At 33.4% G+C, this 13356-nt stretch overlaps 1 protein-coding gene across 3 annotated transcripts in view; it reads left to right on the forward strand.

Annotated features, from left to right (window-relative positions):
* Eip78c (Ecdysone-induced protein 78C) overlaps positions 1-13356 on the forward strand; it is a 78167-nt gene that overhangs the window by 53674 nt on the left and 11137 nt on the right. For 2 of the 3 annotated variants that reach the window (XM_083083006.1, XM_083083004.1), the window contains 4 exons: positions 6102-6226; positions 10674-10815; positions 12208-12620; positions 12916-13233. In XM_083083006.1, the coding sequence (XP_082939132.1) occupies positions 6102-6226; positions 10674-10815; positions 12208-12620; positions 12916-13233 (998 nt within the window). The remainder of the gene's footprint in view (positions 1-6101; positions 6227-10673; positions 10816-12207; positions 12621-12915; positions 13234-13356) is intronic. The other variant, XM_083083005.1, reaches the window with a different exon arrangement.

Here is a 13356-nt window from a genome sequence, read left to right on the forward strand (position 1 = left end):
TTCGTTTTCCGGATTCGGCGACTATTGTACTGTCACCGCGCGTAAACTCGTATCCTCGCTCGGGTGAAAGCCATTGTCTCGCCCGCGAAGGGCCTCGCCCTGGCATAGTGCGCCACGTCGGAATGCCATCACGCATCGACACTAGAGGCACACTCGCACACTGCACTTCGATACGAACGGACGCGTGGACGCGGGCTGGAATACGAATGCTGTGACCCAGGCGTAAATGTATGCGACGCGCAGTCGCTTCCTTGTAAACAAGGGGCGCCGTGAAACTGCAGCCTAGGTCGAGGCCGTGCAGCCACGAAGTAGATGGGTACGTGGCTGCAATTGCATGCGATAGAATTGACGCCATGTCGTCCCTCGAGAAATTGATATCGATACGTATATTTTTACGGCACTTTATGGGTATCCCGAGAAAGATGTTGATTTTTAACAAAATAAAAAATAATGATAATATAAATGAATATCAATATTTCATAAGATGGTATGAAGAATCATTTTGTAATAGTATAAATTTATATATATATATATATATATATATATATATATATAGAATTAGGTTTTTTTAAATATAGAAAATGTGTCAAAAAAATGCTGAAATAATCTGGTTGAAAAAAAAACGAATCAATTAAGATTTTAATCAGCGTATAACGATACGCGGTATTTTTACAGCATTTTATAGATACTCCGGAAATAAAGTTTATTTTGAAAAAAAATAATGAATCCGAATATCAATATCCTGCAAGATAGTGTGATGATCGTGAAAAAGCATTTTATAATAAATATGAATTTTTAAAGAATTAGACTTTTTTTAAGAAGGTGTGAAGGAAAATGTGTGTCCAAAAAATGCTGAAATAATCTGATTAAGAAAAACTGATCAATATTTGAATCGGCTTGCGCTACTTTTACCATGAATTAACAATTAATAAATTGATTGTCGCTTCATTACGATATTTTATTACGTGATGCGCAATTGGATTAGACCGTTTCAATTATTTGACGTGACGGAAATATACGCGTAATATCGTGCTGATTCGGGGATTATACTTTTGCGTATTAATATTGCATGATCAAAAATTAGTTCAAATAAACAGTCATGATACTATTATCGATTTCAACTACAAATGTTGATGTGAAATAAGTGTATTTTAGTTCGTTAAAAATACTCGTATATTGCGATGAGCGGTTTAATAAAACTCGTGTGTCAATAAAGGTAAAAGATTTATCAACTTTTATATTTACATTTCAGGTTTATTTGTGAATTATTTAATACATATATCGGATTTATATCAATTATATATAATATTATATTTAGATTTTTATTGTTTTATATTATACGAATGCGATTTGTCAGCTATTATGAAATATATATTTAATTATAAGATAAATATATGTCAAATATATTATTTGAAATAAATTGTCACAAATAGAAACTATAATATATAAATATATTATTACACATTTTACGCTTTGTTTTGTAAATTTGATAATAGTGTCGCTTAAAATAATAATTAATTTCGTTTGATTGGGAATATCAGAGATTGATTTCTAATTAATAAACTTGATATAATTTGACGTATACAAGCTATCTACCTATCAAAATGGAAAAACCTGGAATTCTTAAAATTTTCTTATATTTAGAGAAATCAGGCTTTTTATGAAATTTTATTGGGACTCGTTTATTTTGCTCTTATGTTGCAAGCAGTCGGCAATCCACTGATTGGCCAAATTGTATGTATTTATAAAATATGTTATAAATATATATTATTCTCTATTTATTTATTCAATGTCTTAGAAAAATGCTGAATATGCAATATACATTTTTCTTATACTTTTGCAATTTTCAGTGATAAATAATAAAAAGATTATGCAATTAAAAATTATTTATCTTGTGGAAATCATTCTGTTCTTTATAATATATCTTTAAATTTAACAATTATATTTAACAAGTGAAACTCAAATAACCTTTTATTTTTCCTTTATACGAATGAAAAGCGTTAGAAAATGCACATAATAGAAATAAAAAAAAAATATTTTAAAAAGTTACATCTACAAATCCTCTTTTATAAATTTTACTAGAAATTTTGAACAAAAATGTTTGAAAGATCAGGGAATTTTTTTCAAAGAATTTTTTAATGATATATATGTGCATGTGCCATAATTCAATTTTAAAAAGAGAAGAATGAAATAATTTACTTTTATTAATTTTGAATGTGTGTGTGTATAAACACTATTGTCCTTAAAATCTCAATGGTCGAAATATGTTCAGCGAATAATTTGCGCATTTCTTTTTCTCTCGACATCTCAGGAAAGCGGTACACGATCCCATTTTGCTTTCTTCCGGGAGCGTCCACCGTCGTGTCAAACACGCACCAGTGCTCACCGACAATAGGGTGTACCATCAGCTCATTTCGCAAGTACATGTAGATTCGCACTTATGATAACAAGGACAACTGCGTTGCGTTTCTGCGGCGTAAATTGAGATTTAACACTCACAAATTCTAGACTGCTCTCTTAATAGTCTTTGTATAAATATTAAAATTTGATAAACATCGGTAGATTAAATACTAAGTAATTATAATTTGAGCGCAATAAGCATTATTATTTTATATACGCGAAATATTTTTCCGCCCATCAAGCCGCATTATATTGTATTTCTCGTTTTGAGAATTAAAAAGATCAATATATTTATACACAATTACAATCATTGTTTTTTAGTTTATAAATGTAAATCGAAACGCCAAATTGTTTGTGGATAAATGCCTGTTCCAGATTTAATTATGTTTATTGGGAGTTAAATGGTCGCTAATAAACATACTGTGTCAAAACGGGCTGTATGGCCGGTCTCTCGATATTGTCGAGCATGATAATATCGTTAGCATCGTATCGTGCCGTTTATTCGTACGTGCATGTAGCGCTTTCGGTGCATTTACCGCGCCGTTGATTTCCGAACAAAGGCAAGTAGCCCCCGCATGGATATAACGTAATCGATTTATTAGCAGACTGACGGATTGTAGCATCGTGGAAATCTGCTCATCTTTGAAACGGGAGGCTGAACAAACGGTGCAACGTTATCACTAATCCAGATCGTACAAATTGTAGCACAATTACATGAAAAAAAAAGAGAATTAATTATATCGATAAATAAATTATTAGAATTCACAACTAAAGGGATTTAAGAGACCAGTCATCTATTCATATACAATATATTACAATGTATTAATATACAAAATTGATTTTTAGGAATATTTTTTGAAGAATATATTAAAAATTGATTTTTTATGCAAGTTCTATTGACGTTTATAAACAATACGTCTGTATTTTTTAATTTTAGATATTTTTTTCAATATGAGCTTCTGCGCGTAGCGTGTTTAAAAAATGCATGATTCGACGGTGTGACATGCTACTCCTCGTGTAATTGTCTGAAATGAAAAAACTAATTTTTCCGTAGGATATTTTTGAGGATACTGAACTCAATTTCTCATAAGAAAAAATTGAAAAACGAGGTGATCTTATTTTAAAATTAGATTTTAATTTTGTTGTACATTTTTCGTTTCTTGAAGATCAGAAAAATATATTAAATATTAATTTTTTAAAACTTTAATTAGAGTCAATATTAAAGAATTTTTGGCGTTGACTAATGAATATAATTGTACGATATGTAAACGTCCGCCTTACTTTCTCCGACATTACATATGAATTAACTATGAGAATACTATTCATATACGTGTATTTGCACATATAATTCTTAAGTTTATATATTCATCTATTCTATTGCAAGAAAATATAATATTTAAATATAAAATTTCCTTTTTTTATCACAGGTTATTTTTAATCTAATTTTTATAATGTTTAATCAACATTATACATATCACATGTATTGCATAATTTTAAATCTTACTGAAATGAGGATATAATTTATATTCATTATCGAGAATTTATACATATAAAAGAAGAATTATTTCTCTAAAATAAGCAGCTCACATATCGATCGTAATAAGCTCGAGGCATCTCGGCATTGAAAGAGGCGAATGACCGTCCGATCATGATGTGTCATTATCTACTCGTTCAAGAGAGAGCATGGGTCTTTTCTTCTAAAGAAAATTTCAGATTACAGATTACAATTTATAATTTTTTTATGATGCAGCGTCAATCGATTATCATCTTGGAATCTGATTTAAGCTCATATGTGCACTGAAGTATTTAAGTAAGAGATATAAAAAATACTTCCTCCTTTGTTTGTCTATTTAATTAACAATAAATTCCTATTTACTTGATATAGTTAATTTATCATCTTAAAGGATTAATTTAATAAAGAAACAAGATACAGAAAGATATCTCTTTCATAAACTTCCGCACGTTTTTCACAATATATATAGCAATTATTAGATCTTTTTATAAATCTAAAATCTGTACTTCACAAAGAGTTAAACTGACTATGACGTCGAAAGTTTAATCGCAGAAAATTAAATTCCGAGTGTGATTTTCCAATTTATCCTTCTTGATACAGTGTACTTAACTTTCATCAAATTAATATCGTTAAATTTATTGACCTAGAAAGAAAATATAGTGAGAGAAAATTTAATTAGCTCGAATCGCATACCGAACAATTTTTCTGCGCGCGTCTCGTTTAATAAATATAATTATATCAAAATTATATGCTTTATATCAAGGAGCATTGACTTCTTGAATTACTCTTCTCCGAATACGAACATATAATGTTCAGCTAGAATTGTCAGAATAAATTGAGGCATATTATCTTGTGACTGTCATACATATGTTACGCATGATTTACATGGAAATAATTATATTTTAGCGATCTAGCATAATTATATAGTTCATTTCTGATAATTTGATTGTTACATCAGATTCGATCGTTAAAAATAATTTATCTTGCCGTAACAATCGGGTCGATCTTGCGAAACAGGTGCACAATTTTTCTGATTTGTCCGCCGGTCGTTGATCGCTCGTAAGAGTAAAGGCAAGAGTAAGGAATAGTGCGTCGAGCGGAATAACGGGGTTGCTCTTGATTGTCCTCGTGATGATCGCACTGATGCATCGAGCGAGCAGTACCGTTTGGTTCGCTCTACGACCGTCATAAAATCGCATCGCGAGGCTGTCGGATTAGAATCGGCCAGGTTCTCTTGACGTTCTTCTTCGTTTTTCTCCTCTCCTCCTCCGAGGATATTCTGGCAGGGGGTTTCGCGAGAGACTAACGGTATACCCATGTCGCAAACTCTCTACGATCTCTCCTATATAGTTTCCTTCTCTCCCTTTGCCGGCGGGGCCCCGTTTCGTTCCTTTTTGCTGCTCCTTTTTTCATTTCTTTCCCGCTCCACCTCTTCCTCCTGCTCCCCGTCATCCTCCTTCTCCTCTTCCTCCTTCTGTTTCTGCTCCGCTCTGTCTAGTTGGGTGCTGCTTCTTCTTCTTCTTCTTCTTCTTCTTCTGCCTCCTTTCCATAACGGTGACGTCGGCTTCCCGTTACACGTCCAGCCCGTCCGAACGAAGGAACGACCTATTCCCTTTCATGGGCGAGCTTCGTTGCATTATGGATGCCGAAAGAAGGAAGGATGCCAATGCTGGATGGATGTGCATCCCGCGTGTATCTCACGAAAATAGAAGAGTGCGCACAAATACGTTTTATGAGTCTTGTCCTTTATTTAAAGTTTGATGTACGGAAAGGAGGTACTAAAATCATCGCAGAATGATGATAAAAAATCGATGTCTATTTTCCTAACAAAAATATGTACCGGATTTTGATTTACTTAGACATAGTTTTATAAATTTCTCGATATCTATTGACAATATTGCAATATACAACATATTCGGAAGAGATATAGAAAAATTTTATATAAAAATTTATATTTATTAGAGTTTATTATATTTATTAGATTCTTAAGGGAGACAAGTAAAATTGAACTTTCTACAAAGTGTATATGTCATATATCTATAGATGATTTTATTCTTAGTTATAATATACACAACCAATTTATCCTATAATTATTTTATCGTAAAATTGGTTTGATTAAGAAAAAAACGCAATTTATGTCACGGCATATAACTGACAATGCGTTAATTATTTTTTCGTTCGTTTACAGAGCAGCATTACGCGGCAGCTGATTCCAACAGTTCGACGCCCGCTAAAAGCTTCGTACCGTGCAAGGTTTGCGGCGATAAAGCCAGCGGCTACCATTACGGCGTTACCAGCTGTGAGGGTTGTAAAGTGAGTATCGTATGTTGAGGCTATCCTTATCACGAGCAAATAAAGAATTCGAAACCGAATGCTTGGGAACTAAAAGCCAAAGCTATGATATTTACGTCACTTATTTTCGCAAAATCAACATCAAGAACCGCATTGTTTGCCTCACGTTTCCTTTTCCATCTTTAATCAACTATATAATTGTCTAAAAAAGTACAATAGCTACGTTGAAATTTATATAACATGACTACTATGTGTTTAGTTTCATCGCCATCAATATTCAATTTTATATTAATGACTCGAGGAGCAAATGGATTTCTGTTTTTCACAACTTACTATTGTAATCTAATGAGAATTGGCACCCGCGAAATTAGAAATAAAACGACATACGTGATCTCTAGTTGCGCAGCTTCTGACACTTTGCAAAAATATTCGTTGATCGATTTGACCTCACGACGTGTGAAATAGTAGTTGAGTCAAGTACAATTTACAGAGCTACGATACGCAAGGATGCATGACGATCGAATAATAATCCATGAAACGTTTAGCCTCGGGGCACATTACTTATCGATCTCATGTCTTTTAAGGGGGCCCACTCTACTCTAACATTATGAAAAAATTTTGATAATTTAAAATTTTTTTTGAAGAGTATTAGAAATTAATCTTTTTGGCGTTTTATGTATTTCTATTGTTTAAATGTCAATAATTTTTAAATCTTGAATATTTAGCTTTTTTTTTTATTTAATACGAGTTTCTACGCATAACATGTTTAAAAGCGACGCTGACATACATATTTTTTTGTTTAATACGAGCAGAGATGTAGCATGTTCAAAAATGCATGTTTGATGATGTGACATGCTGTCCCTCGCGTGTAATTGTCCGAAATGAAAAAGAAAACTCTAGTTTTATATTATATTCCGTAGGGTATTTTTGGGATACTAAAATTAATTAGAATCTTAAAAAAATAAATATTTAATCCTTTTTTTGATCTTCAAGAAATTTCAGCAAATTGAAATATCTTATTCTTAAATAACATTACTTTATTATTTTTTTTATTTTGCTCTAATGAAATTAGTATTCCAAAAATATTTTACGGAATAAAACTAGACCGAGTTTTTTCATTCCAGACAACTACATACGAGAAACAGCATGTCACATCATCAAACATGCATTTTGAACACGCTCTGCTCGTATTAAACGAAAAAATATTCAAGATTAAAAAATACCGTCATACAACAATGAAACATCAATAAAATCTTATGTAAAACGCCAGAGAAATCAATTTAAAATAGTCTTAAAAAAAATTCTTAAAAATTATCAATTTTTTTCTACTGCTGGAATAGACTGGGCTCTCAAGCATCGTGGGAGATGCACGGATCTCTCGCCGCTTGCGTGCTGCTGCAAGTCTGAGATTTCAAACGCGGAAGCCCTAAGGCCAGAGTTAACGGTGAAGTGGTGCATTCTCGCATTCGCGTTAGCGAGTCGAGTTCCGCGGACTAATGCACGCAGGCAGACGCTTTTATCAGGCGTACACACACGCTTCCTAGCACGATTCTGTAAAGTAATAAAAGTGGTAAAGTTTGCCTAAAATTAATTGAAAGGAAAGAGTGAGTCTTTGTTGCTCGTTTTTTGTTGCAGAGGAAGAGAGAAACGCGGTTTATCAAAAAATCTCCGATTGAAAAAAGAGCGAGAGAGAAAAAAATTTGACGCTTGGGCACGTTTCCAATATTGAGCGAATGGCATCTGTGCTTTTGCTTCTTCTAACATTTATATGTCGAGGCACGCATCAAGCGAATACACGGGATATTCCGGAAATGGGCGCACATTCGACGCAGATGGCGATTATTATTAATATATCGAATCGGGAATTGAAATTATGCGAATGAATGAGATAAAGATGAAACTGGTGTATAATATATTTATAACAAGCTTCTCGATTAATTTTTCATTTGTAATATTAAAATTCGTAATTAATTAATAACTGATACGAATTGATAAAATCAACTTTACGCGAATATCTATAAATTGTGATTTTAAATGCGACAGATTAAATAATAAAACAGCTTGGCATTGTCCGTCCACGCATAGTTATTACTACTGCACGGTCCGCCACTACATTTTGTCTGACCTGCAACGTTTTTACTACTGATTCGAGCGATGTGCGGTACGAGCTGCCCGTTTCTCGTTTATCGGAGGTTTTCTCGTACAATATTTATTGTTGAGCTTGCACAATTTGAACATAGAATTTTTTCCCATAATTGCTCTACGATGTTAGCATCCTGCGATGCACAAATTTTTTTACAATAATATAGCGAGATTTAGTAAACTAAAAAAATCTTATTTCTCAATATATGTATTTTGTATTTTATATAATCAATTTTTTCGTAGATTTTTTTTTTATCTGTAATTTGTAGTACACTTGAGAGAATTCCATTTTATCTCTTTAATTATTTGATATAAATTAAAATAGTATTATTAAAATTATTTTAAAAAACGATTAATCAAAATAAGATTAATTATAATCAGAGATTTAGAATTTTAATTTCGTAACAATATGTACATCTTTTTTTCTTCGTGACGGAGTAATCGTTATCGATGACAGAAAAACAGAAAATGTCATTAATTTAATCGTTTAACTATAATTTAACCGACTAGGAGTATGAATTAATTGACATTTATCGTTTCCAAAATCGGCGCACATTTATCTCATGTCTTCCGTTTTGCTTTAATAACTATATGGCTGTTATATGCTTTTTCCGTCATCCGGCTGACGAAGACAAACAGACGCGCGATATGACGTATCGATTTTAGAAACAGGCTGAGGCCGCGCGCCCCATCGGTTACCAGTAGTATCGACAGTTGCATTACGAGCAGCCGGCCCATCGAATATTCCAGGATATTGGATGTACGTCAGTATTGTTGTACGACGCCGTTATGAATACCTTTCATCAATTAGCACCGATAATAATAAGCCAGCGAACCGATATTTTCGCGACTGCTCGCAACTCGTCCGTATATATCGCCGCCATTCTTCCGTTACTTCCGCAAGTGAACTTTTCGCTCTGTAAACTGTTTTTTACATAATATTGACATACATGAGAAGTTGAAATACGAGTTATATTATTAGGGTTCATTGTATCTTTCTTGAGTGTTGGAATATTAATTAAAATTATTTATTATTTTACAATAAGAGTCCAGTCTGCTTTAGAGGATAAAAAAAATCTTCTTTACATTTTCTGAAAATATGATGCCTGAAAATATGTCTATCAAATTTTACTGAAAATTTCGCGAAATTGACAGAGTTGTAAGACTTTAAATAGGATAGCGTGTCTTCAAATGTGGGTCTGCAAGCTCAAAATACTGTTTCCAAAGTTGGTGTGATAGCTGGGAAACTAATGGATCGAATAACTTCATATACTAATTTTTTTTTAAATATAGAGGAATCCTTTTTTGAGAATATTGAAATAGAATGTTGAGGATATCCAAATAGAATTAAAAAAATTAATATTTTTTTGTGACTTTCAAGAAATGAAAAAATTTCAGCAAAATTGAAATATCTAATTCTGATGATGCTATATTGTTATTTTCCAATTTGTTTGATGAAATTGGATTCAGCACCTCTAAAATATCCTGTGAAATGAAACTAGACTGAATTTATTCATTTCAGACAAATATACAAAAAGCACACATATGTCATGTCATACTGTCGAACTATGCATTTTCGAATATGCTACGTGCAGAGACTCGTGTTGAAAAGAAGTTAAATATCCAAGATTAAAAAATACTGACATACTGTGTGAACATCAATAAAAACATATGTAAAATGTCAAAAAGATCAATATCTAATGTTTTTCAAAAAAATTACTAAAACTCATCAACTTTTCATACATTTTATACATAGAATACATACATACATTGTATCCTTAAAAATAGAGCTTTATTTGAAAGAACCTCGGCAGATTTTAACTACTTTTTAATTTTTTTCACTTTTGATGAATCGTTAAAATAATTAATATAGGAAAATAAAAACATGTAACGAATGATAGCCAATTATGAAGTTCTTTCAAAGAAAAATTAATCAAATTTTTGATAATTTACAGGAATATTCGATAATTCTAGAGACAATACAATGCATAATAAAAACAAAAAAAAGAATCAATATACAAATACAATTGTGCGTTTTATGTATTAAATTATCAATCTTGAAATTATTAATCATTCATATAAAATTGTATGATTACAAGAGATTTCACATCTGGAGGAATGTGCGATAATGCGTATCAAGAATGCGCTCGAGAACTTGCTTTTCCCATGAATGCGTTTTCCGTTACTTCTCTCTCGCTTTTCCTGAAGTCTCAACGCTATAAAGAATGGCGTAGAGTGTCGTATTTTATACGCGGGGCGATATAATTAACCCCGGGACACGGTGTATGGGATCGTTATTAATAGTGTTTCCTTACTTCCTGTTCAGGGTTTCTTCAGGAGGAGCATACAGAAGCAGATAGAATACAGGTGCTTGAGGGACGGCAAGTGTCTCGTCATCAGATTAAATCGGAACCGTTGCCAGTATTGCAGATTCAAGAAGTGCCTAGCCGTCGGCATGTCCAGAGACTGTAAGTGCCGTATTCGCGTGAGAGCAATTAACAATTTTTACACATCATCTAGAAAATCGATAAACCTGAAAATATGTCGGTATTGAAGAAACGTTGAGCAATATTATCGAATATATGCCAAGATTTCTTGAAATGCAGATTGCGTATTTATTTAAAAAAATTGATCCACATCATATTTCTTTCAAAAGATTACGAGAAGAATATTTGATTTTTTTACATGCTATTTTTATAAGGAATACAGTATCTCTTCTAATCAAAATTTGTACACGTCTATTGATCAATTAATTCCACGAAATTCAAGTCAAGTAATTTAAAAATTCTAAAAAAATTACTTAAAAACGTATCAGTTTTTTTAAATTTTATTTGTATTTTCTTCTACATTTTTTTTTATTTTTAAAACACATTCTATCGATTGATCTAATCGATTTTAAAACAAATAACGATGTATGGGAAAAGAGCGGAGATTCTCTTGACACGTCGAGAGTCAAAAAAATATTCACGCTAAGATTATGGCATAATTCACGAGTTATGTTCATATGTGCCAAGTATAATCTGTCGACGAGTTGGCTTTGATTCCCTGCGCGTCTGTCGAGCTTGCGAGGATTAACGACACCGTTAGAAATTCAAACAGGATTCTACGGAGATCGCGGTTCTAGCCGTCAGTGATGCAAAATCTACTTGCCACCCATGCCGAGAGAGCAAAGTAAACCAAAGGGCCAGGCGTGTACATAATTAAACACCAGAGTTCTCTCCAGGGCGCGATACCGGTCTACGTGTTTTACGTACACGTTCTGCTGGTACTGCTTATTATCGTGTCACAAATAAAATTGCAATCAATTCTCGTGTGGATTTTCAATTCATTTCTCTAGTTATATTCTATTGGAGTTGCACAAGATTCAAGACAATATTCGAAAAAATATTGTATTGCTATTTAAAAATTTTCGAAAATTTAAATTTCTTTAATTTATTTTTATATTTATTAAATAAATTTTTTTAAATCCGTATATAATATAGCGTGATTTTGTTCTCTAATTTACAAATATACATATTTTAACTTTTTTAAAATATCAATAATCTTGATCATCTTTATATTGATAACTAATTAAAAATTTTGTCTGAAATTTCAAGGCAAGACAATATCAAGAGTATTCTTGATATCTCGTGCAACCTTATAATCTATCAACGGCCTTTCATTTAAAGTCTTAAAACACAGCTTTCTAATAAGATTCTGTTGTCTTATTTATATTCCTGAAGCGCAATTTTCGCCAAGAATCCCTATTTTTAATCGATCGCAAGCGAAAGACCATCAAACGCTCGTCTGTTTTTGAATACTGTATTTACGGACAAATTTAAATATCGAGACACATTAATGTCATGCGTGTCTCTTTGCAGCTGTGAGATACGGCAGGGTGCCGAAACGCTCCAGGGAACGCGGCCCCGAGGACACGATGGCGACGACCATGACGACGACGACGACGACGACAACGACGACGACGACGATGGCGGCCATGGAAATGCAGCAACTCACCACGCCCGATACCGGCAACAACAATGCCAACAACAAGAATAACAATAACAATAACAACAACAATAACAATAATAACAACAACAATAACACCCAGAGCCAGAACGCGATCTCGCGGGTACCGCCAGCCGCGGTGGTTGAGGCTGATCAATCGGACGCTGACGTGAAACAGCTGGCCGTATACGACGTGATTCATCAGGTGTCGCAGGCGCATCACGCTCACTGCGGCTTCACGGAAGAGTCCACCAGAGGCCTCACGAGAAAACCCATGATAATACCGGTGAGCCATATTATAGAAAAAAAAATAAATAAAATGAATTCATTGCGATCTAGAAACCGATCTAAATTATAAGAACCGTGCTTACAAACAGTTGAATTCAATAATATTTAATGTAGAAGAGAGACATATATTTAATTCACGATAAAAATTTTTCAAATTGAATGAAGAAAAAAATTTTCATTATGTACTATCTTTTTAGTATGGAATGAAATTATTAATAATTCATTAGCGCAAAGACTTCCCCGCTGAAAATGGCAGAAAATCTCGCAGGTTTGTTTGTAATCTTGCTGATTAGGCGAGTAATTCTTCGCAGCCCGCTAGCCCGGAGGACCCGGAAGCCGCGTCCTCAACCGCAGAAACAGTTGAGTCGCAGAGGATCTGGCTGTGGCAGCAGTTTGCTACGAGGGTGACGCCGTCTGTACAGAGGGTGGTGGAATTCGCAAAACGAACGCCAGGATTCTGCGAGCTGTCGCAGGATGATCAGCTAATCCTGATTAAAGTCGGCTTCTTCGAAGTGTGGCTCTGCCATATCTCCAAGATGACAACCGACAATTCGATGACCTTTGAAGATGGCACCTACTTTACCCGACAGCAACTGGAATTGATGTATGAGGTAGGATTGAGACTTCTTCTGAAAACGAAAACATTTAATAGTAAAATATAATATTGTGAGAATATTTAAACCAATACGAACCTTCAAACATCGATATTCTTGCGATATTCATAATACGATCAA

This window comes from Camponotus vicinus, unplaced genomic scaffold (genome assembly GCF_025532165.1).
Source record: "Camponotus vicinus isolate PSW18456_S1 unplaced genomic scaffold, iyCamVici1.0 SCAF_11, whole genome shotgun sequence".
NCBI classification, from domain to species: Eukaryota; Metazoa; Arthropoda; class Insecta; order Hymenoptera; family Formicidae; genus Camponotus; species Camponotus vicinus.